Raw genomic sequence first — 23,659 nt, 5'->3', positions numbered from 1 at the left:
GGAGGTTAAGGTTCTGAGAGGCCAAGCAGAAGCGTCCCCAAAGGGAAGAGTCAAGACTCCTAGGGAATAGTAGGAGCCACTAAAAGAATGCTCGGTTCACTAAGAAAGAGGCAGGAATCCTGGAGGTCAGAAGATCATATTTTACATAAACTTGCTAAGTTTAGTGGCAGAACAAGGACCTGGAGGTGTCCAGCAGGACGTGTGGCATAAGCATTAGTGAGTTGGAAGCATCATAGAGAGTGGTTAGTAATGAGATGTACTCAAGGGAAACTTGGGATCAATTAATAGCTTGTTTGTTGAAAATAATTAATATTTTTATGATGCCTAAGGCTTGAAAAGTGCTAACTACAATTAGTTCTCGGAGCCTGAAGGAATGTCAGAGAAGGAGCTTTGTGGATTGGACTGCCAAAGCCAGTGGAAAAGGTTTGTGGAGGGAGAGAGAGAGCCGAAGAGCAGGGAGAGGGCTAATGGGGGAAACAGCTGGAGACTCCTGTGGATGAGGGATCTTTTTTTTTTTTTTAAGTGTTAATGGGAAAAGCCTTGTTAGTCACCCAGCGGGGAGAAGATGGGCATTCGATCTATGCAGCTCCAATGCAGATTGCATAGATCAGCCTCAGGGTTTTGGGTGGGTATCAGCTCAGTGTCATTCACCACCTTTAGTCAGAGGTCCTGGGCTCTGCTTCATCATACCTCAGGTGACCTTGGACAAATCACCTCACTCTCTGAGCTGAAGTTTCTTCAGTTCAATGACTGGGGTGGGATAGGACAACCTCTAAGACATTAGTATTTGAGGTAGCAAGAATGATGGTAGAAAAAGCTCTGGACTAGCAGCCAGAAGATGTGTTTGAATTTTACGCACGACATCTCAAGAGCTAGGTAATCCTGGACAAGTCACTTAGTCTTCTCATCTGTAAAATGGGGATGATCATTCTTGATTTAAGGATTTCATGAGATAGTGTATAACAGAGACCTTCATAAGCCTTGAGCGTTGTAGAAAATACCAGCTCTTCCTGGGCTGCTCAGACCCTCTCCAGATTCCTCCATAAAATCTGGCCACCTCTGGGAACTGCCCAGACTGTGTGTGTGGGTGTTGGGGGGATTAAAAGTCCCCAGTCCCTGGAATCCAATCATAGTTGCCTTCCCTGATCTTTTTCTTAGATTTGGAGACTGTCCCCTTCTTTCTGGCCGCCCCAGCCCCAGAATCTCCGCTCCCCTTCTTTCCTATTCCCTTCCGTTCTAAGCAGCTCTTCAGCCTGTTTCGCCACCAGCATCTGCCTTTCTCGCCCTGTCCGGTAGGGGTCGCGGCTCTCATCCTCGTCCCCTGACGTGACGCTCTAGCTCAGCCCTACTATCGGCTGTCAGCCTTCGTCTCGTTGGTCCTGACGCCGCATATGGGGCCGCTCTAGGCTGGGAGGAGGCCATCCGCTGTGCGTGGGGGTGGTTTGGGCGCCGCCGTCGCCTCGCCGGCCCCCGGGGCGGTTAGCGCTTCCGGGGTCGGAGGGTGCGCGGGGTTGAAAGCGGGCCGCTCCGCCCCGTCCCCCTCCCAGACCAGCAGAGGCAGCAGCCGGAGCAGCCGCAGCCCGCGCCCTCTCCCGCCCGCCCGCCCGCCCTCCGCCCGCCCGCCCTCCGCCGCCCTCCACCCGCCCCGGGGTCGCTCTCCCCCCTTCCTCCTCCACCCCCCCCTTCCTCCTCCGCCCGCCCGTGGGTGCCCCCTCGCCTTCCCGCCCGCCCCTATTGTTCCGCCCCCGGCCTCCCGCCCTTCCCTTTCCCGCCCGCTCCCCCTTTTCCCTTCACTCGCCTCGCGCCCGAAGGTAAGCCTCAGAACTCCCCCTCCGCCTCCGACTTGATTTCTTATTCCCCTCCCCCCTTACCTGTTAGCCGGCTCTAGGCCCCGTCACGAGCCCCGGCCTCGCGTAATACCGCGTGACCGCTTTCCCCCTCACCCCGGCCGCCCGGCGGCTCACGCGAGGCCCTGGCTTCGGCGCGGCCTAGTAGGCCGCGCGCAAGGCCCTTTCTCCCCCCCCCCACTCCCTCTCGGGCGGCTGCGCAGGAGTCAGGGAGGGCGCGCGCGCGGCAGGTTGGGGGGGGCGGCGGGTTGGTTGGTTGACGGGGGGCGGGGGTGAGGCGATGGCCGGCTGGCCGGGCGGGTGAGCGCGGCTCCCCGCGGGGGGCGGCTGCTGGCGCAGCCACACGAGGAGGCGCCGCGGCTCCGGCCCCTCCCCCCGGACCGCAGCGCCCTCCCCCGTCCGAGCCGTTTATTTTTTTCTTTCCCCCCTTTTTTTGGGGGGGGGGATAGTGGTGGTGGAGGAATTTTTTAAAAGTGGGAAATGCCCGGATGAGAAGTGACGGAGTGTCAGGATCGATGGAGAAAGGGTAGCCTTCGCCCACCCCACCCCCCACCCCAGTTAAAAGGTTATCTGGGATATTTCCTTAACTGGGTAACACTCGGGAAAGATGAATATCCTCCCCGTTGTAGTTCTCCCCAGAGATATTCATGGCAGATTGGCAGGCGCCTTTCATTTAGACGCCTAACATCGGTTCCTGCTTCCATTCCGGGGTGGCTGGAAAGTCGGCAATGTTGGGGTTAAAAAATGCAGCCTCCCCTCTCCCCCAGGTTAATAGGGAGGGGGTTGGGTGAAAGACTCAAGACTGAGGTTTCAGGAAGGGAGAAAATTCTAGTTCCCCAAAACCTAATCAATAGTCTAAAATTGGGTGGGATTTGTCTTGGCATTTCAAACTTTGAGCATCTTTCCTTGTTTCTAAAATAAATCTTCAGAAATTTAGACGGTGAATCCTGATGCTAGAGATTTTAAACTTTTGAGAAAAGAAAAGGCTAGGAAGCGCTCTGCAGATGATAGGGGGAAAACCTTTTTATTTCATGTATCTTTTTTCACCTTTCAGCTCAGCTGGTTCTTGGCTGTAGCTTATCAGGCCCTTCTTTTAGAATAGCTGTTTTCTCTGAAGATTCTTGGTAGTCATGGGGTGATTTACCACTTTAAGGGGGTGAGGCTAAGGCAGAAAAAATTGTGACGCCTTATCAAAAATTGTCTGGACCACTTTTTTGTATCAAAGCAGGACAAAGAGATAGTAAATCTGGTGCCTTCGGGAGAAGAGTCCAACTATAGCTTTCAAGAGGTAGTGAGGTCCCTGAGGTCTGTGTCAATGAGAGATGGGAGGGTGTTGAAAAATCATTGGGGAAATAAAAGGTAGAGGAGACATCTCATGTCAGGTTTCAGAAAAGATTGTTATAGTTTGAGGAGTATCTGCTATGGCTAAACACTCTTGGGGGGAAGAGCAATCTGAACATGCTTTATGATAGAAGGGGGGGGAATCATTAAACAATCTGATTTTATGATACTGCTCCGAGGAACTTGAGAGGAAAGGGGAAGAATAGAATTAATATAATACATGGGCCATACTGGTTTTTTGCTCCATAATTGAATCTAGTTGGAAGGTAGTGGAAGGAAGAGCACTAGAGTCTTCTATAAAGAGCCAGAAGTCCTAATGTTTTTGTTTGGGTCCTACTAATAATAGTAAGACCATTAGGCTTTTGGGACCTTGGTCAAGTCCCATGGTCTCAATGTAAAGGGGATATATACAAAGGGTATATTGGCTTATAAGTAGTATCAAGTTGTAGTATATGTGAAAAATCTTTATAATCTGTAAAATGAAGGTAAGGGATAAAAACAGTTCTTTAATAGGAATGTTTTAAAGCTAGAATTGAGATTGGGATTTTATTTTCATCCATCAAAAATTGATGTGTTAATATAAATAGGACTCTATGGGGCATAACTTCAGGTTTTTTACTAGAATTTGTCTCTAGTAAGGAGTTTGTCTTGATAGACTTAATAATTATTTGGGAGGAGGAAAACCTTGGTGCTTCCAGGTTTGAGACAATGTTAAGATTGTAGGTGGTTTGGAAAGAGATATTTGAAATTGCATCTAGGTGGGGATAACCTTGTGGTCCCAAGATGGTGTTTTATTGAAGGATTACCTGGTGCATCTTTACCGAGTCTCTTGTGTCAATTTAATACAAAAGCCATTACTACTGTGAAATTCATTAAGTTCTCATAGGTGATAGTTGCCATTTTTTTTCATAGTAGACTTTAATTCTAGCAAATGAAAAAAGAAAAAGCAATAATTTAGAGAGAGCATTGACAAGGGTAAAATAGTTTAGGTAGTAAAAAAAGAGTTTTTCCGTAGGTTTTTATTGTATTAACTGAAGTGTTACTATTTACTATTCTAGTTTTTGGCTTCCACTCCCACCAGTGACCAAAGACTTGACCACTTTACAAAGTCCAAATCCCCAGAACACTGCTCGACATGGACACCGGTGTGATTGAAGGTGGATTAAATGTCACTCTCACCATCCGGCTACTTATGCATGGAAAGGTATGTTCCAGCTTCTTCCTTGGTGGGAAATTGGGTTATAGTAAATGCTTGGGGGTGGAGGGAAGTTGGTGCCTATTTTGGAGTTCTTCAGATTAGCACAGTAGGATTCCTAGTTATATACTTTTGCTCATCATAATATAGAGAAATGAGATGTGGTAAGGGAAAAGGCAGGCATTTTTTCTATTCACATTCTACATTTGCCAGAAAAGGTTGAATATATCTTAGACAATATGAGAGGCCACCCAATCCCAATGCAATCATAGAGACCTGCACTGTATTGGGGAATCTCTTGACTACTCTCTTTAAATAAAAACAATATCACTAGAACCCTCTTGAAATGTAAAATTCTTCCCTAAATTGAATCTTCAGTGCCATTTTGCCTTTGCTTGAAGGCAGTATTGCTTCATCTAGTATTGAGGAAATCTTTCTTCCACCCACCTAGTTGTGTAGATGAACATCTTTTGAGTAAACAACTACAAATGTAAATATACTGAATGAGACTGATGGGTAACTTTGTAAATCTACTAATTAAGTTAAATATTATTAGGGCTATCTAAACATTGAATCTTTCTGAGCTAGTTGAGAAGGAACTTGGTGAACTTGCTGGCCTCAGGGAAGACCTGAGTTCAAGTTCTGTCACCTTGGGCTGCAGGTCATAAAAAGTCTTAGTTCAGGTTCACTGACTAGTAGTGGTAGAGAGGGGACTTTCTTACCATAAGTTATGACAATGAAATCATAGGAAATCACAGTACTTTCCAATTAAAATTTGTTGAATTTACTGAGTAGGAATGTTATTAAAAGACTTTAAAGGGGTAGAACTGGGGAGGGGGGAGTATTTTAGTCAAAGAATTAGAAAGGAATACCAGAGGGGCTGCTATTTACTCTCTAGTCAAATCCTCTCTTGACCCCTCCCCCTCAATAGTTATTTCTACCTTTTGAGAAGGAATTCACTGTCCCCAAAGGTACCCAGTTCTCATTTGTAGCTGTAGTTATTCACTGGCATCTCTACAACTTCCCATGTGTTACTGTTTGACTTTGTATTGCCTGAAATCCAAAAAGCAGTGGATGAGTTTTTGCAGAGAAATTGACCATTTCTGTTTCACTAGATTCTTTAGTATTTTTCTTTATTGATAATTATTTTCCTAATTGCAGGAAGTTGGAAGCATTATTGGAAAGGTAAGGCAGATTTACTTTTATCTTAGTTACTGTTTAGCCAATTAGAGTTGATGATGCAATTGGAGCTTACTCTTGTCTTTTCCTTGGGTTTCAGAAAGGAGAATCGGTCAAGAAGATGCGTGAAGAGGTAAGTTTCTTAGGCTAGAGTTTTGGAAGAGGAGGAAAAAATCTATAAGGGAATCAGCACTTGGGCATGGAGGGGGGGAGGGTCCCAATAGGAGATACTAAAAACTGGTATTACTAGCTTGTTTACTTGAGCCTGTTCTGGCAGCAAATGATAATTCTGGTGTGATAGAAAGGAATGCTGGGAAATGTAGTTCTGGCCAATCTCAATCTGCATCTAGCACTTAAGATGGCTGCTATAGTCTGGAGAACAGCTAAGCACAGAACAGGTTTGAGAATAATGATGGTGGTGTTGCCTGTTCCCTAAATCAAATGTCTATCTTCACACCTAAATCTAATTCAGAAGGGATTATCAGTGGATATTTGTGAACTTGATTTCTGAAATCTACCTTTTAATCTCTCCTCTTCTCCCCCCCCCAACCCCCCCCACCCCCCCACCCCCATTCTCAGAGTGGTGCGCGTATCAACATCTCAGAAGGGAATTGTCCTGAGAGAATAATTACTCTGGCTGGACCCACCAATGCCATCTTTAAAGCCTTTGCTATGATCATTGACAAACTGGAAGAGGTTGGTCTGTTACTCTGCAGCAAGGGCCCTGGTTGAAAATTGTTTTTCTGGGGGGGGAGTTCCTAAGGTGTTTAGAAATCTAAAGGATCTTAACTATCTCAGTTTTTTAGGTTTTTATCATCCTGTAAATCTGGATATTCTTTCTAGCACATATATCTACCCACCTGCCCCTAATAAAAATAAAAAAACACCTTTGTGGTCTAAAATTTAGATACTGTTGTAGCCTTCACACCAAGAAAAAGCTGGAGAAAGTGTTTTCTGTTCATATATCATAGATCCAGTATCCCCCTAAGTAATCTCTTAAGCTTTCTGGTTTTATGCAAAAGCAAAAACTTATATTGGAAATAGCATTTTTAGAGTTCAATGGGACTTTATAGGATACTTGAGTCCAGTACCCTCGTTTTGGAGATTCTTTGGAGAACCAAGACTTTTGAGCTTTGATGACTTGCCTAGGGTTACCTATCTGGGAAGCATTTGAGGCAAGATTTGAACCCATGTCTTCCTCAGTGTCATGGCTTAAATGTCATACATTTTTTTGGTCTTCTATCTTAAATATAAATGCCTATACTAGAAATATGCATCAGCTCTCCTGTCCTCTGCCCCCTCACCTTTCTGCTTTATTGCAACCAATTGTGCAATTGATACCACAGGCAAAGGTTTCATCTGGCTGCTTGTGGTCAGTGCTTAATGGTACCTGAAACCTTATCCTTTCCAGGGTCAGAAACTTTTCCTTTTAATCAGCAGGAATACTGCTAACCCTTAGTTATATTCATTCTTTCCCCTAGCCTCCTCCCTTCCCAACCCCTTCCCCCTTTTTAAGGTCAAAATGTCTTTCTCTTTTGATCAAGCATGAGACCTTAGCTTTCACTGTCTGATTCTTGTTGCTTCCCTGAATCAAGTTTGTTGATTCCTAAGAACACAGTATTAGTGTCTGCTCTCAATGACTTGGGATTAATTCTATTACAGACCATATACTTTGAAAAGTCTGAAAGGGCTGTTTGGTAGGAACTCCTGTATTCCTAAACTACTGTTAAAAGTAATAGCTTCCTCCCTTTAAGATGAAATGAGCTATCTGTGGAGGTGTTCCCATTTCAAAGTCAAAGCTCAGCAGTGGATACCTTGGATTTTTTCATTTCCTGAATGTGATAGTATTTGGTGCTTCTGAACAATGGGACTCTAGTCCTCAGTTCTTTTGTGTGATAACTAATAGGTCACAGCTATTCAACTGCTTTTTTTCCCCTTTTATATAAATAAACTCTTTTCCCAAGAGTTGATTTCATTGATTATTTGTGGCCTCTGTTCCACAGGCCTAACCCTCCCCCTACCTAATGCTCCTAACCATTTTGCCTTTATGCATCAGAGAAAGGACTGAGCTCAGTGAAAGCCTCTAATGAATGGATAGCGCATGCTCTCTGCCTCAGAGGTGATCTGTCTTGAGAGGAGCACTCTTCAGTTATGGATCTAGCATGGAATGCCAAGCACTAATTAGTTTGTTTCCTCTTGACTGCAGATCTGTATCCCTTTAGTTTCCTGACCTTCCTTCCTTCCTCTTATAGGACATCAGCAGCTCTATGACCAATAGTACAGCTGCCAGTAGACCCCCAGTCACCCTGAGGCTTGTGGTCCCTGCTAGCCAGTGTGGCTCTCTCATTGGAAAAGGAGGATGCAAGATCAAGGAAATAAGAGAGGTTGGCACTTTTGGTGGGGGTACCTTTTAGGAACCTGAACTGTTTTGCCCCATTCCGTCTATGCCTGCTGGATTCGGGATGAATAAAAAATTGGACCTCTTTGAACCCTGTCAGAGTTGCTTGGGATTAATAGGCTACTTGGATTCTTAGGTCTTTGGGAAAGAGGGTCTTGAGCTTAAGTTGCAAAGTAGTAAAGAAATGTTATATTGGAATGTGAAAATTAGTTTCTTGATCAAGGATTTTGGGAAGAATAAACCCTAGGTTTTAGGTGGAATTCTGTCTTAATTATAGTAGTAAAATAATTTCATACATCCTGGTGGGAAGTGAGTTACGATGTTAATAAAATTTGAGTGGCTCCTTAGAGGAATGCTGCTAATTGTTGAAGGGGAGGGTCCTTCTTGTTCTGGATAAATAAATAGGAGCCCTGGTATGCTTCCTCCGTATTTTTTTCTTCTGGCCAGGAAAGCCAAAAGAGTAGGTAGGTCATTAGCTTGGAGGCATAGTCTTGAAGGAACCTTTTCTTGGGATCAGGTTAAATTTAGTCTGTTACTCAGCCCCCGGCTTCTGGAGCCTGACTTATTTTCAGCTCGGATTAAACCATTTTAGCTGGAATGGGGGAAGAGTAGGAAGGGAATGCTGAAAGGGGGAAGGGTTCAGCTAATAGGAGTAAGGCCCTACTGGGGCTTGTAGCTTCCTGCTTACCATGAAGAAGAAAGTGAACTATGTCTAACTTGTTCTGTTTACGTTTTTTGCCCCAAAGAGTACAGGGGCTCAGGTCCAGGTGGCAGGGGATATGCTACCAAACTCAACTGAGCGGGCCATCACTATTGCTGGCATCCCGCAATCTATCATTGAGTGTGTCAAACAGATCTGCGTGGTCATGTTGGAGGTAAGCCCTCAGGCTCATGCTGTTGGGGGATGGGGGTGTGCAATGCATGAAGTAAATTTAGATAGGCTAGAATTAGGTTGAGGGTATTTGGAAAGCACAGTCCCTGGATTTGTATTTTTCTGTCCCTTTGGATTTATAAAGTCCAGACCTCTGAAATAGAAACTACTGAGTGACAGTGATCTCTACACATTGAACTTCAAGGAGAAGGGGAGGGATGACTTAATGAATTTATTGGGCGTGGTGTGACAGAAATACCCTTGATTAGACTCATAGGACAAGGTTTTAAACTTTTAAACGTCCAAATTTAATAAAGTCTAGCAGCATAGTATTAATCTGATCCCAAATAGAAAGCAAGCAAGGGTTTGGAGGAAGAAATAATCTGAGGTTATAAAAGTGTTTGATTTTATTAAAAAAGAAAGGGAAATTTAGTAACTTCAGAAATTAAGAAGCACAGTGGTCAGTATAAAACAGCCAGGCTATATGCTGTCTCTCTTTGGAATTGAGCCAGAAATAAACTTCTGGTTTTATTTTAACCTCCTGGTCTAGATGACACAGAACATTAAAAGCCCTAAACAGCTTTGATTTAGCTGTTAAATAAAATCAGGTCACACTCAAGATTTTCTTACTGTGAATAAACAGAAATTTCATTTTCAGCATAGTGTAACATCTTTTTGGAGATGATAATTTTGATTTGAGACTCCTATGTTCAAGCTTCTTTCTTAGCTAGAACTTAACCCAGTCTATTGTATATTCCTCAAACTTTTAGCCAGAACTGGCATAGATTGAAGACTGGGTATGTTTTTATTATGACCTGTGTGAGCACTAGCCACACAGCTGAAACAGCTTTGAAACCTTATCTCTTTTTGTTTTTTTTCCCCTCTGACTCTCTCCCAGTCTCCCCCGAAGGGCGTGACCATCCCGTACCGGCCCAAGCCGTCCAGCTCTCCAGTCATCTTTGCAGGTGGTCAGGTAAGAAACTTGATTTTTGTGGGCATTGCTGGGTTGGGGTGGGCAAATAAAAATCTGCCGACTTTGCCAGCCACACACCAGGCCACTGTGCATGCTTGCCATATTCAGGTCACTGTATGACCTTACCTTCCTTTGCTTTTTGTATTTTGTTTTTTCTTTTTTGAGTTAAAAAAATTTTTTTAACATTTTTTGTCCTCTTGGAGAAAGCAATGTTTGCCCCTCTTTAATTTCCAGCAGGTATTGGAAGTTCTGTAGGCACTCTGGAGAAGGGAAGCTAGTGGGAGGGTGGTTTAAGCAGAGAGGGTTAAATGATCTCACTTCCTGTTCTCCCCTCCAATTCCCCCTACACTCCATATTCTGGTTTAAAATGGGATGATCTGTAGAGGTCTTGTTGGAGGTCTCAAAGGACTGGACCTCAGAGGGAGATTGTCTGGACGGTGGTCTGTCAAACCGAGGCTCCTGAACTTGAGTGTCCTACAAACTTCCCCTCCCCCCCCCCACCTGACCTCCCCTGCTCCTATCCCCTTACCCCCAAACTCCAGTGTGTTGTCTCCCAGGCTCTTCCCTAAAGCACTGGTTCTGAACCCACATTGTGTGTGTGTGTGTGTGTGTGTGTGTGTGTGTGTGTGTGCGCGCGCGCGTGCGCTTGCACATGTGTGTGCGCGTGTGTGCGTGCGTGCGCGTGTGTGTGTGTGTGTGTGTGTGTGTGTGTGTGTGTGTGTGTGATTCAGCTAGGGCAGTTTATAAAAATGGAAAAGGGAGCTTGTCCTCTTTGGTGTTATCTTGGAGGGCACCAGAGCACCCCTTTTACCTTTATACCCCCTTCAATTTGCTTCCTGCAATGTGGTTTTTTAAACCCAGGCCATGCTTGTGCTAATCACAGAGGAACTGGCCAGCACCCTGTAAGAGCCATAGCATTTGAAGTCATAGGTAGGCTAGTGTGGGAGCATTGGGGTTCAACTTGAAGACATAATTTGTTACTACTTTGGTAGCTGGCTGGGCAAGTGGATGGAGCTGAGCCCATTTCCACCCCGAGCATGACCTGTTTTCTACCTCTGCTTACCAGTTCTATCTTGTTTCCATTTGACCTGGAACCAGATATAAAGGGGATACCAGAGGGGCCTGGGATCAGAACATCATAGTCCTGAGGTCCATCATTGCTGTTTTGAGAGAATTGGCACAAGGTTTAGGCTGACTTGGAATGATAAAAGACTCACAGGGCCCTGAAGGCAAATCACCTACCTCTGGTTCATTCAGTAGGTACACCGTACACTCACTATTAGCACTCATGCATCACCATGGAAGAATGGTTTGAGAGACAGGGGCAGCTAGATGGGAGAAGCAAGAGACCCAGTCAGTATAGCAAGGAGGGGCAGGCTAAGGACTCTTCTACTCTAAACTGGAGATCCAGGTTACTATTCCTGGGTTTTCTGATCCTGATCTGGGGCTTGCTTGCACTAGTCCCAGGCAATAGGGCAACCTTGTTGCGGTCCATTTTACACGTCCTGCTTTCCTCCCCCAAACCTCCCACCTTCCCCTTCATACCTCTCTTTCCTCCCCTCCCCTTTCCCCATGCAATTCCCTTCCAGTTGACCACCCTCTAAAGGCTTGCAGCTTCTTCCGTGAGTGGTCCAGCCTTGGAGCATTCTTCTCAGTAGCCTTTTTGTTTAGATCAGCTTCCAGTCTTATCCTTTCTGCTCCTCTGTGGTGGAGTAGACTCCAGGGTCATTTTATTCCCTTAAAAAATTCCCTGGAACTGTCCTAGGTCTGGTTCCTTAAGTTCTTCCCTCCCTGTCCCTTTGTTGACAAACAGCCCAAGCGCGCGGCGTGAAATCTGCCACTAGGTAACTTTTTTTTAAAATCAATTTTAAAAAGAAAAAAAAACCACTGATTGCAGCAGCTCGTTTCAAACCATGTTGTGAGCTCCTTTTAAAGGAAAAAAGGAAAAACCATTAAACGCCTTTTTTTGTGTGAATTTCATGCTGGTGACAAGGTGCCGGATTGACAGCCCTGGAGACTGAAATCCTCTATTTATCCACAGGACAGGTACAGCACAGGCAGCGACAGTGCGAGCTTTCCCCACACCACCCCGTCCATGTGCCTCAACCCTGACCTGGAGGGACCACCTCTAGAGGTGAGAGGGGATGTTCAGTCTCCAAGGCTCACTCAATCCTTCCGCCTCAGCCGAGACTGCCAACACGAGGGGGGCCAGTGGCGCTGGTGATTTTTGTGCTGTGGACACCACCTGTCCACGGGGACCTGGACTGACCCCCCCCTCCCCCAACCTCATTTCACACAGGCCGCGTAGCCCATCAGATGGTAACACCAACTCTTTTTTTTGTTGTTGTTCGACCCCTTTCCCCTCCCATCCCCACTTCCTTCTACCCCATCTCCACCCTCCTCCCACCCCTACCTGGGTGCACTTGGGAACTGGCAGCTGATGGGAGAAGCTTGAAATGCTTCTTGAACATCTTCTTAACCAGCCACTCCCGTCTCCCTCCCTCACTTCCCATCTCTTCCTTCCCTTCTTGATCCCTTCCCACTGCCCCAAGAGGCCCAGCTAACTTGTTGGGGAGGTTGTGGTGGGTGGGGTGGGAAAGAGGGATAGTGGATGTTCCAAGTGGCTATTGTGGAGGGGAGGGGGCAGAAAGTAAGGTTCCAGTACAGGAATCACTGTACTTATTTGGGTAGTGCCCAAATCTCAGGGATCCAGCTAGCTTTTCAGTGCATTGTTGTTCTTTTAGAAGATGCTAGAGCAAGCAGAGGGATAGAGACAGGGTAGGAACTCAAAACATCACATAGACACAAGTCATTCATGTCACCTAGTGGGGTACCCACAGAGTTGCTGAGAAGTACTAAGTCTTCCCTTCCTCCAAGGATGTTGTGTACCCAGGGAGGAGGAGGAGGAGGAGGAGGAGGGATGGTCAGTTAGGCAGAACATGATTTCCTATACCGCCTCTCACATTTCCATTGAGAAGGAGATTTATATACACTTCATAATTGCAAGGACCTCAGTTCCTTCCCCTCAGACTCCCCAGAACAAACAGGTCGTGCTCAGTGTCCATACAAGGCCAATTTATAGGCCCATTCATGTATAGGAGATAACTGTCTACTGCCTGAATCCCTGGCTTCCCTGTTCCTCCAGTTCAGCTCTCTGGCTTCCTGGCTAGTTGAAATCTTTGTCTTTTTTTTCCCCTTTGGGTGGCTGTCCACGATTGGTTTTTTAATAGGACTGTTTTCCTCCTTTTGTAGGCCTATACCATTCAAGGACAGTATGCCATTCCACAGCCAGATGTAAGTTTTGTTTTCACTTCTTGTTTTGAAAGCTCCCTCTCCCATCAAATTTTCTCAGTGCTTTCTCCCATCCAAGTAGCCGGAAGGAGCTGGGTTTTAAAATCAGATGCGATTTAAAACAAGTTGTTTTCTTCCAAATACCAATCCGTGACTTAAGTCCTTTAACAGTAATTAAAAAAAAACATTATCCACCTCCTCTTCCCTGTTGGCTTTTGTCCCTCACCTGTAAGTTGCAGCCCAAAAGATGTACAACTTGTACTTAACCCCATCTGGTTCTAGTGCCCTTTGCTACAGAGAAAACCAAATAGACACACCATGATAAATTGGCATTGTTCTCTCAGAGCCCAGCAGATACTGACTGATCTAGTGGGTTGGGAATCCTTCCTTTGTCTTTCCTTGATGAACTCCTCGCATGTAGCCCTCTTTTCTGTTTTCTGGTGGTGGGGATGGGACCAGAATATTCCCAAAGTCTTGGGAGGTGGGAAGGAGGGAGTTTATTGATTGGTAGAGATGGGACAAGAGCCTGATATTTCCTAATTCTGCTCCTCCATTCAATTGGGAAATACAGGTGTTCTGTAGAGATTCTGCTGTTTAGATTTGGGCAATTCCTCATACGTTCTTCCTATACCCGTACTAATCCTTTAGGAGCTAAGCATTAGCCATGGGAGATTGAGAAATTGGTATTCTGTTTAGTGGGAAGCCCTCGGAGAGAAAAGTAGATATGGAGGGATTGTTGGCGGTGGTGGCAGTGGCAGTGTAGCTTTATGTAGAAGAGTGAAATAGCTTTGTGGAAATGTTCTGGAGAAGTGGGTGGGCTAATGCCAGACACGATTTGGTTTCTTTTCTTAATCTCCCTCATGACCTCTGCCCTCTAACTCTCCTCCCTTTTTCCCAGTACTGACAAGAATCCTGCATGGTGTGTTTTCCCTAGTACCCAACTGCAGTTTGTTTTTCTAGTTTGTATGTGCTTGTCCCTGGGGCAACCGTTGTACTGGCTGCCGAGGCCTCGGTGGAGTAGCACTCAAAAGGGGGGGTGTGGGCTGGGTGCTCCTGCTTTCATATAACTTGAGTTTGTTTCTTCTCTTTCCTTGTCCTGTCCCAAGAGAGTACCCAGCTCCAGGAATTAAACTTGCCATTTTTAAGTGGAATGTGGTGGGGAAACGTGGCCATTTTTGTGGGTTGAATTAGTCCTCCATCATTTAACCAGAAGTGCTCTTTGACTTGAGCCCTTGATGGTACCTCTTCCTTAAGCCAGCTGTTTCTCTCCTTTCTTCTGCAGTTGACCAAGCTGCACCAGTTGGCAATGCAACAGTCTCACTTCCCCATGACGCATGGCAACACCGGATTCAGTGGTATGGATTCCTCAGTATTTGTTCTGTAAGGTAGAATGCAAGCCAGAGGCCAGGCCCCAAGGCCCCAGCTTGTCTCTTTAAAAAAAAAAAATCAAAAACTGCGTTACCAGGCATCCTGCTGTTTTTTTTTTAAGCCTGTCTAGTGTGTCTAGACCCCAGGAGGTAATGTCTTTTTTTTTAAACATGGTTTTCTTTTGGGGTGAGTTGTTTAAAAATGGCCCTGGAAGGTTGAGGGGGAGGGCTGGGAGTGCTTGTCAGGCCCAGGGTAGGCTGACTATATTTCTTCTCTCCCATTCTGATTGCTGCCCCCTGGATCTGACTGGCACCCCCTTTCTCTCCACCAGCTGTTCCTAGACCTGGGTAGAGACTATCCATTGTGCCAAATTGTGTAGAGTTTTTTATAATAAGGATGAATTGTCCCTTAGGGATTAGGACGAGACCACCAAACTCATTTTCACTTGTATCTTAACAGGCATTGAATCCAGCTCTCCAGAGGTGAAAGGCTATTGGGGTAATGATTAAAAAAAATCTGTAGTATTCTACTGTTATATTAATAAACTGGTTGGAGTCTTTTTTGTTTCACTGCCCACAAACCATACCAGCGACCTTCACATGGCAAAGGAGCTGAGAGAGCATTGGTGTGGGCCTGAAGCCCTGAGGTCCCTTGATGGATCTGGCCCTCCCCCTTTTAAAACCTGTAGAGACAAGCAGCCACAGCTGAGAGCAGGATGGGGCTGGAAGGGTTAATCAGTTGTATTGGTTTGTTCAGTCCAGGTCCTCTGCTCCTTTCCGAAATTGCTGGGGAATGGGATTCATGCTGGGGGTGGAAAGCTTGGTTTTTAAAGAAAGGAAAAAGAAGAAAAGAAATTGCTGACCATTTTAGGGGAAAAATCTAGAGAAAGCCCTGCCTTCCCCTTACCTGATGGCCAATTTGCATCCTTCTGAGCTTAAGTCTAGGCTAATCGGGGTTGTGTTACTGGTGTGGTTGTACTTAAAATGCAACTCTGCATGTGGGCCAGGCAAAACCCTGGCTTCCTGATAGCTGGCCTGGTATTCTTGGTACTGGTGTCAGTAGGCATCGGGTAAGATTGGCAGAGTTGGAACACACCAACTGTGGTTGCTGATGGGATGGGAGGGTAGGGTAGCTGAAGCTTTCCAAACAAAGCCTGGTGTTAATAATGGTCCTCTATGAGGGTCCCCTGCGCCCTCTCTAAGCTGCAGGCCTGGTTTGAAAGGAAGGTGCTATGAGGTGACCTCTTTGAGGGGAAGGGTTCGTGTGGAGGAAGCCCTTACAACCTTACCTACCTTTGCCTCCTCCTTGGGAGCCTCACCAAGGCAGTCATGAATTCCAACAGTCAATGCTGGGTTTTGTGGTCTGTTCTGTTTCCTATTAAGGTTAATATACTACACAGTGGGTAACTGCTTTACTGGGCATTAAATTTTCCCTGGTCTTTTCTGTCTTTTAGCAGGTTTGGATGCATCTGCTCAGACTACTTCTCATGAACTCACCATTCCAAATGACGTAAGTTTATTTGGGAGATGGTGGGAGACATTTAGATAGCTTAGGGACAATAAAGAAGTTACAGCCCGATGGATGGGCCATAAGGAGATAGATACCAGGTGATCATTTAAGGGCAGAAAAATGTCAGGCCAAATAGAAATGATTCCTTCTAAGTGGAACTTGAGTTACCGTGCTCTAAAACAAAGGCAAAAGATGATTCTTGAATTCGGAATGTTGGGTATTTTTTGTAATTAAGCTTGGGGCTGACCTGACACCAACTAGGAATGGTTTTTTCCCCTCTTTTTGTGTTTCTCCTCAGACAGGCTGTCTTTTGAACTATTATTAGAGTAGCTGAGTCTTGTAGAATTGAGTTAACTAAACATTCAAATGTCAGGGTTAGTATGTGGAGGAAGGACCCTGAACAGAGCAGTGCCCTTTCTATGTCCCCTTTAGTCCTTGGGACTTCACTATTTTCATAGCATAATTTTCAGCTTAGAAATGTAGATAGGTGTGGAGGTAGATCTAGAGAGATCTATATTTGCACCTCTATAGAGAGAAATGGGTAGCCATTAAAAACCCTGGGGAATTCTGACTAATTAGGAAAGAAAAGAGAGAGACCTCATGACTTTCTCCTCTTCATCAAGGATTCTGTTCCAGGAGCCAAGTTGGGCAAATAGGGAGTAGGGTAGGATTTCCTCGGTCAGGCATGGAGCTATCCTTAATTTGGTTTGCCTTTTTGTTTTTCTCCCCTCCCTCTTCCCACCCCTCTCCCCAAGTTAATTGGCTGCATAATCGGGCGTCAAGGCGCCAAAATCAATGAGATTCGTCAGATGTCTGGGGCTCAGATCAAAATTGCCAATCCAGTGGAAGGATCTACTGATAGGCAGGTTACCATCACTGGATCTGCTGCCAGCATTAGCCTGGCTCAGTATCTAATCAATGTCAGGTAAGGGTTCTCCTAACTGGGTGATTTACTTGGGAGGGGGTGGTCTGTGCACACTATGCTTAGGCCTCAGGACTCAACTCTGCAAGCTCTTAAGTACAAGGAGGTAGGGGGTTACTATCCCTGGGCTGAGGCTCGGCCATATCCTTGTGTCTTTGGGTGTATTGTTTAACTCATTTCCCCACCTAGTCATATATTAAAGGGATTTGGCCCGATGACGAGAGATGGTGAAGCTGCTATCCTGGACCTTGGCATGCAGACATAGCCCATAGCCCATCCATTGATTATAATTGTTGGGCCAGAATAAACAGGACATATAGGCTCCTAGCAAGGTTGCCATTTGTGGTTTCTTTCTTCTAATAACATAATGAAGGGAACAAAGTGCCCCAGTGTGCTCTCATTGAGGTAGAGAGAATAGGCCGTGACAGGCAGGAAGAGAGCCTCTGTTGGCCAAGGACTGCGTGAGATTGCACAAGTGGGTAACCTTACTTCAGGTAGGGCACACCCGGCAGGAATGTGGTAAGAGCATCTCTTCTCCCCCCCCCCCCCCCCCCCCCTTTGCTGACTAGTCATGTGCCCTTGGTTTTTTTTTTCCTTGCCTACATTAACATCAGCTACAGTAAACAAGATTTTGTGGGGTCAGTTGAGTGGCTAGACTAGAAGAAGCAGCTTCCATTTACTACATCCTTTATATATTAAAGCCTTTTAGTTTAGGATTAAACCCTCAAATGACCTATATAGAGAGCACATGTGGCTTGGCTTACACCAGGCCATTTGACTCAATGATTGAGCCAGAGGGGTCCCCTAGAATAGAAAGAAGTGCCTAAAGTTTTCTAAAGAGCATGAAGCAGGGGGGAATACAGATAGACAGATTCTGATCCCTTTTTGTGTTTAGCCTAGTGTTCTAGAGTGGTTTGTTTTAATCCCTTAGGCTGTTTTGCTGATCTTATGTTTCCATTGTTGACTGTCTCCATCTTTTCTCCTTCCTTTTCCCTTCCTCAAGGATCTGGAAATAGAGAGTCCTTTCTTAAACACCATCCATTCTCTGCCAACCCTCCCCCTCCCCAAAAACAAAAAGAAAAAGACTATGTTGGGGAGTCTTTTTCGCACACTTTTTTCCTGTGTTTGAACCCAGGGGAAGGGACCTGACTGATATAAATGTCTTGGTGTCATTGCTCTCTTGATCCTGGGTTTGATCATAATCCAGGCCAGAGCTTCTCAAGATTTCTTATCTTTTTATGAATTTCACATTTGTAGGTCAATGGCTATTGATCCTGCCTCCTATCCCTGCTCACGTTTTTTTTTTAAAGCGGTGGTAGGCAAATATACAGATTTTTATATATATAGAAAATAGGGGATCTTTTTTAAGAGTGAGCATCCTTGGATATGGAATGGATGGTTTGCCTATGATATGATAGGGTCGTTTCTTCAGTCTCCATCCATATTTAATTCACTGTGAAATCATAGTAATCTTCATAGATAGGCTGCTTATTGAATTGGAGGTTTCTTTTTGAGAGGGACAAATTTAGAGCTGTGGTCAAATTGAAAAAGTAATTTGTTTTCTTTTGCTTTAGCAAGTTTGCTAGGAATGTAGCTAGTTTGCAAATATTCAAGTGCTTGCTCTGGCCTGGCTCTTACTGGACAGGTTGTTGCACTTTATAATGCCCATTTTCCTCAGCTTGTAGGTCAGCCTGTTGAAGAGTTAGAATGCATTCTCAGGCCTTCCTGCCTCAACTGCACCACAGTGGTTTGAGGAGTATTACTTAAGGAAGACTTTCTTTCAGCCTCCTCCCTTTAGTTAAGAATTCCAAGTGGCAGAAATGGTGGTTCCTCTTGCATTTACATACTCAGCTTTTGTTTCCTATCAGAAAAAAGGTATGAGGAGCAATGCTTGGACTTGTCCCCCTCCCTGTACAAATCTTTTTCATCAAGGATCTGACACTGCTGCTCCTGTCTTTTCACACTTTTTGCAGGGCGTCAGCCTTGTAGCCCAGGAAGCAATAAGAAGCCTTATCTTAATCTTTCTGCTTCTCTTCCTGCTTCCATACAAAAAATTCTGATAATACTCCATTAACAGCTCCTTTGAAGGTGCTACTCTCCTTAGAGAACCTTGGAACTGGGAAGAAACACTTGCCTCCTTAGTGGCTTAGTGGCAAAATATTGGGCTGGGTTGGGTTTCTAGATAAACAAGAAACCTTTGGGCCACACTGCCTCATGTGTCTTGAAAAAAGTTGAGAAGGGAAATAGGTAGGGATCCCTCAAATTACCTTTATTTCGGAAGGAGCCACAAGTTTGTTTCCTTGGGAAACATAGTTGAATTGACTCTAAAGGCCTCAGAATAGTAATGCCTTTTGAAGGGGGAGGGATATTGGACTCCCCTTTCTAGCTGGTCACTTGTCTTAGGTGGTGGGGTGGGGAGGGGAGGGGAATAACAGTGGATGCAGTTGGGTAACACTTGAGCCAAAAATCCTAGTCAGAAATGGGGAGGTTGGGAGATGGTGGTGGTGGGGGGAGATGGGCTACAAATAAAATGTAGCTGGTTTTAGACCCTCCTGTTGACAGCCAGAGGCACTTACTGATGACTGAAGCGGTTGTGTCCTGTATTTTTTTTTTGTGGTCTTCCCTTCCACCCACCCGGTTTTTTTTTTGTTCCTTTTTTTCCTCTGTTACAGTTTAGAAAACGCTAAACCCTCCTCCCAGGCAGCCTCCGTCACGATCCCTGATCACCTCAGCATCAACCTCTCTCAACCCTCCACCCCTTCTTCTTCTTCTTCCTCCTCCACCACCACCCCCTCGCTCGCCACAGCGGGGACCTCCGACGCACCCTCCAGCCTCCCCAACCCTCTTCCGACCGCCCCTTGTGTCTCCAGTCTGCTTGGCATGAAACCCATCCCTCTCCTGGCTCTAAATGTTGTGTCTGCTGCTAAGGGTACCGGGGCTTCGGCTACCACCACCACCACCTCTGCTGTGCCATGCGTAACTAACAAACTGAAAGCTGAGAAACAGAGATTTTCTCCCTACTGATTGCAGATTTCTGGGGCATCCCTTCAAAAGTGTTTCTGGGTTTTATTTTTTTCCTTTGTGTTAACATTGGTGAAAACCAAATAATTGTGAGCTTGTGACCTTCCTTGGTGCTTTTGTGGGGAGGGGGGGTGGGGGGAGATCTTTGCTTAGGTCCAGGCCAGTTGAGCTGAGTGTTTTGCCTGTTTCAGAGTCTGTGATTTGTTGAATCTTTATCTAGAGCCGTAGCTGTTGCTTACCCCCTTCCCTCCCCATCCCCCAACTCTTCTCTCCCTCCCTTCTCCCCCCCTTTCTGTAGCTTTTTTTGCCTTGCAATATGACAATGTGTTAGGGTCTGTGTTTAATGAATAAAGGCTACTCCGTTAAACTTTTTTTAAAAATTCTTTCTTAGTTAAGTTGCTTAGTAGGCCTCTTGGCTGGAAATAACTTTCTGTAGCTGTAATAAAATTGCCATAGTGAGAATGGTGTTAGTTATCAATGTGCTATTAAGGGACAAAGGGTGGGAAGGGCCCTTGTGTTAACCTGAAAATTAGGGGGGTTCCCTGAATCCTCTTGTTCTGGTTCCCTACTTTATCTCCATGGTGGGGTTTGAAGTAGGAGGGGTTGGCCTGTGGCAGCCTAGATTCCCTGTAAGAATTGTCAAAGAACTGGCTTTCCTTATCTATTCCTCTTAAAATGGAGAAAATGCTGAGTAGATTAAATTCTTCTGTTGTATCAGGGATGGTGGTCATCCTGTGACATTGTCAGGTGCCCTGTAGGTCTTTGAGCATATTGATTTCCTAGTCTACTGTCTCTCCCCCTTCCTCCCCTCCCCCCAAACTCCTGTTGGATTTTCCTTTGTAACTGGAGACTTGCAGACCCCACCAAACCTCAACAACAACAAAACTTGAGGGGGGAAAACCCACAAAGAACATTAGAGATCAAAGAGACCTGGTGATCTAAACCCAGTGGCCCAGATGAGGTCCATGTTACTAGGAACTTGTCAATGCTGGGACAAGGAAAATTTAATTGCTAGAAAATAAGGCCTAGTGAGGAACATTTGTCAATAATTGGATTCTTTCACTTTTTTTAAGTATCCAGTCATTTTGGGTCAGTTTAACCCATTAACTACTGGTCCAGTTTTATCTCCCTATAAAACCAAAGAGCAGGACAGTTGGGAATATGGAGTTAGGCCACGAGGGTAGTTGACTGCTTAACTAGAAGTGTGCTGTTAGCTCTAAAAACTCCTGGGGCGTTTGGAAAGAGATTGAATTCCCTTTCCAAGTTTGGTTTGTATTCCATTCAATTTATTGCTTGTAATTGTCTGCCTTTTTCTCTTATTTTGCTGAAATGATCTCTGCTGGCTCTTAGTACAGAATCTAAACCTGCTTATTGCCCAGCAGGATCCTATGGAGATTTGGCCAGGGGGAAGGAAGGGGGTTGGCCCTTGGGGGGAACCATGAGATACTGATTTCAGTTCCCAGTTTGAAGAAGGTAGTTTTAAAAATGGATTTCCTCTTAAAGCCTAGCTTTATCTTAGGTTGGCATTCTGATGCCACTACCTTCTCCTTCTCCTCTAGCCCTTGTCTCTGCTTCTATTTTTAATCTGCTTATTTATCCAAGATAAAGTTAAAGGAAATTAAGAGGTGATGTGGAGGTATTCTTTCCAGACATAGAAATTAGAGGTTTGCAGCACCCTCGTGTGGTCAGTCTAATAATGGCACTTTCTACAGTAGAGTTTTGGCACATAATGTAAAAGGCTCTGTTGGGGGTCATGGCTGCTTTCCTTCATATATATCCTTTCCTAATTTAACCCCCACGATAAGGAGGGGACAGCTTGTGCTCTGTGGGGGCTTGGGCCACTGGCCCAGCCCACCCTGCAGGGACCCTGGGACCTCTTATACTTCCATTCCATCCTCTCTGCTGCTTTGGATCCAGGCCACATCTGACAGTTCCTTCCTCAGAACCCCTGCGTTCGTCCTTCTCAAGCAGTTTTGACTGACCTCAATAGATCTCTGCCCCTCTTCCTTTGTCCCCTCTGAATTAAAATGTGGCCAATTTTTTGGGGGGGGAGGTTGTGGATTGAATCAGTCCCCTTGCTTTTTACTTTGTCTCAAGTGTAATACTTCCTTACTGAACTGGACTTTACATGTTCGTCATATAAAGCCCTGTCTAAAGCAGGAATGGCCTCAGCCAGACTCCTGATCAACATTATACACAGTGTGTTACCAAATCCTGAATTTTAATTTGTCTGCTAATTAAGACCCAGAATGGCAGGTCCATTGGAATAGAAACAGCCTTTGTGACCCACTATTAAGTGGTTAAATCTCTGTTGCAAGGGAGGGAGGGAGTGTGTGTTTTGTGTTTGTGTGTGAATGTGTCCTCCGTCCATGGAGTGTTTGAGAGAGCACTAATCTGGAAACTGGGGTGGCAGCCTGAGTGCAAAAGCTATTTGAGTCAATACTGTTTTATATACCTTAGTAGCTAAACCTGAAAGGTGTAAGTATTGATACTTCTTGATCTCAAGTTCTCTTCTTCATCTATCTTGCTGGTCATTTTCTGTGCTGCGTTGACTACAAAAATATCTGGAAGTCAAAAGGCCCAAATTTTCAAGGTCATTTGTCCCTATGGTGGTTGCCGGTGCTACTTAAATGATTTTATAAAAACTCAAAAGACTCTAGCTTCACTAGTTCTCAATTTCAAGCTAATTTGGTGGCAGGCCTTTTTTATTTGGTCCCACAACACCCATCTCAGGAGGATTTTGGGGAAAGTTGGAATGTTATTTTGGAAAAAAGGAAAAACTGATTATAAGCTTTGTCTTGTTTCTGTGTTGCAGGCTTTCCTCGGAGACGGGTGGCATGGGGAGCAGCTAGAACAATGCAGACTCACCCATAACCCCCTTCTGCTGTTCACCACCCATGATCCATCTGTGTAGTTTCTGAACAGTCAGCGATTCCAGGTTTTAAATAGTTTGTAAATTTTCAGTTTCTACACAACTTTATCATCCACTCGTGATTTTTTTAATTACAGCGTTTTAATTCCTTTCTCTGTTCAGCTGTTAACGCTGAGAACCATATTTAGTTTTATAAGCTTCTCCCTGTTTTTTTTTTGTTTGTTTTTTTGGGGTTTTTTGTTTTGTTTTTTTTTGTTTTGTTTTTGGTTTTTTTTTTGGGCTCATGAATTTTTTTTTCTGTTTTTGTCATTGAAATGTAAGAGTGGAATATTAATACATTTCAGTTTAGTTCTGTAATGTCAGGAATTTTTCAAAAAAAAATTAAAAGATGGACTGGAGCTTTTTCCTTGTGAATAGAAACTGGATGCCACGGTGCTTCATGTGGGTTTTATTCCTGTTATCTCCCTTCTGTTTGTGTCCTTCTCACCTGAATCACTGTGGGATCCGGAATCCCAGTCATTGAGGATTGGAATATAGAGCCCTTCCCTAACCAAATGTTGCCTTCATCTCTTCTGTTCTGCTTCAGACTTGGGGCTCCAAAGCCTGTTGAGCAGTTGATCTCCTTCCCATCTACCCTGAGTCTTACAAGAGCTGGTTTTTTGAGTTGGCATAGTAGGAGGGAGGGAAGGAAGCCAGCCAGCTGACTGTTTTGCTCTTTAAGAAAGCCTATGAGGAGTGCTGTAGTTGGCGGTTCTGGCTCCCTGGGACCCTGGGGACCCTGGGAAGCAGCCTTTGCCACTCCAGCCATTTTTCTGTTGAATCTCTTAAACTGGTGACAAGATCATGTTCCAGTTATCTTGAATAGTGGGAGC

The 23,659-nt window shown here is 45.0% G+C and overlaps 1 protein-coding gene across 45 annotated transcripts; it reads left to right on the top strand.

Annotated features, from left to right (window-relative positions):
* Positions 1-1,362: 1,362 nt before the first annotated feature.
* PCBP2 (poly(rC) binding protein 2) lies at positions 1,363-23,207 on the top strand. Of its 45 annotated transcripts, none has more exons than XM_056798095.1 (15): positions 1,430-1,811; positions 4,247-4,392; positions 5,545-5,568; positions 5,663-5,695; positions 6,142-6,258; positions 7,815-7,946; positions 8,707-8,835; positions 9,730-9,804; positions 11,846-11,938; positions 13,057-13,098; positions 14,378-14,450; positions 14,923-14,961; positions 15,920-15,972; positions 16,728-16,897; positions 22,731-23,207. In XM_056798095.1, exons 2-15 carry the CDS (start codon positions 4,324-4,326, stop codon positions 22,765-22,767), a joined length of 1,086 nt encoding a protein of 361 aa, XP_056654073.1. In that variant the 5' UTR covers positions 1,430-1,811; positions 4,247-4,323; the 3' UTR covers positions 22,768-23,207. The 45 variants fall into 45 exon arrangements, with proteins under 45 accessions (XP_056654076.1, XP_056654075.1, XP_056654073.1 ...); XM_056798093.1 differs by having other exon boundaries at positions 1,441-1,811; positions 15,917-15,972; XM_056798065.1 differs by lacking the exon at positions 22,731-23,207 and adding an exon at positions 19,567-20,282 and having other exon boundaries at positions 1,487-1,811.
* Positions 23,208-23,659: the final 452 nt, after the last annotated feature.

This window comes from Monodelphis domestica, chromosome 5 (genome assembly GCF_027887165.1).
Source record: "Monodelphis domestica isolate mMonDom1 chromosome 5, mMonDom1.pri, whole genome shotgun sequence".
In the NCBI taxonomy this organism is placed as follows: Eukaryota; Metazoa; Chordata; class Mammalia; order Didelphimorphia; family Didelphidae; genus Monodelphis; species Monodelphis domestica.
This window is presented reverse-complemented; position numbering and strand designations above follow the sequence as displayed.

What these genes read in the sequence shown, in the direction of transcription:
- PCBP2 (XM_056798060.1), top strand. Translation starts at nt 4,324, where the DNA reads ATGGACACCGGTGTGATTGAAGGTGGATTAAATGTCACTCTCACCATC. An exon ending in TTGGAAGCATTATTGGAAAG is followed by an intron (nt 5,569 to 5,662) that starts GTAAGGCAGATT and finishes CTTGGGTTTCAG; the next exon opens with AAAGGAGAATCGGTCAAGAA. An exon ending in TCATCTTTGCAGGTGGTCAG is followed by an intron (nt 9,805 to 11,845) that starts GTAAGAAACTTG and finishes ATTTATCCACAG; the next exon opens with GACAGGTACAGCACAGGCAG.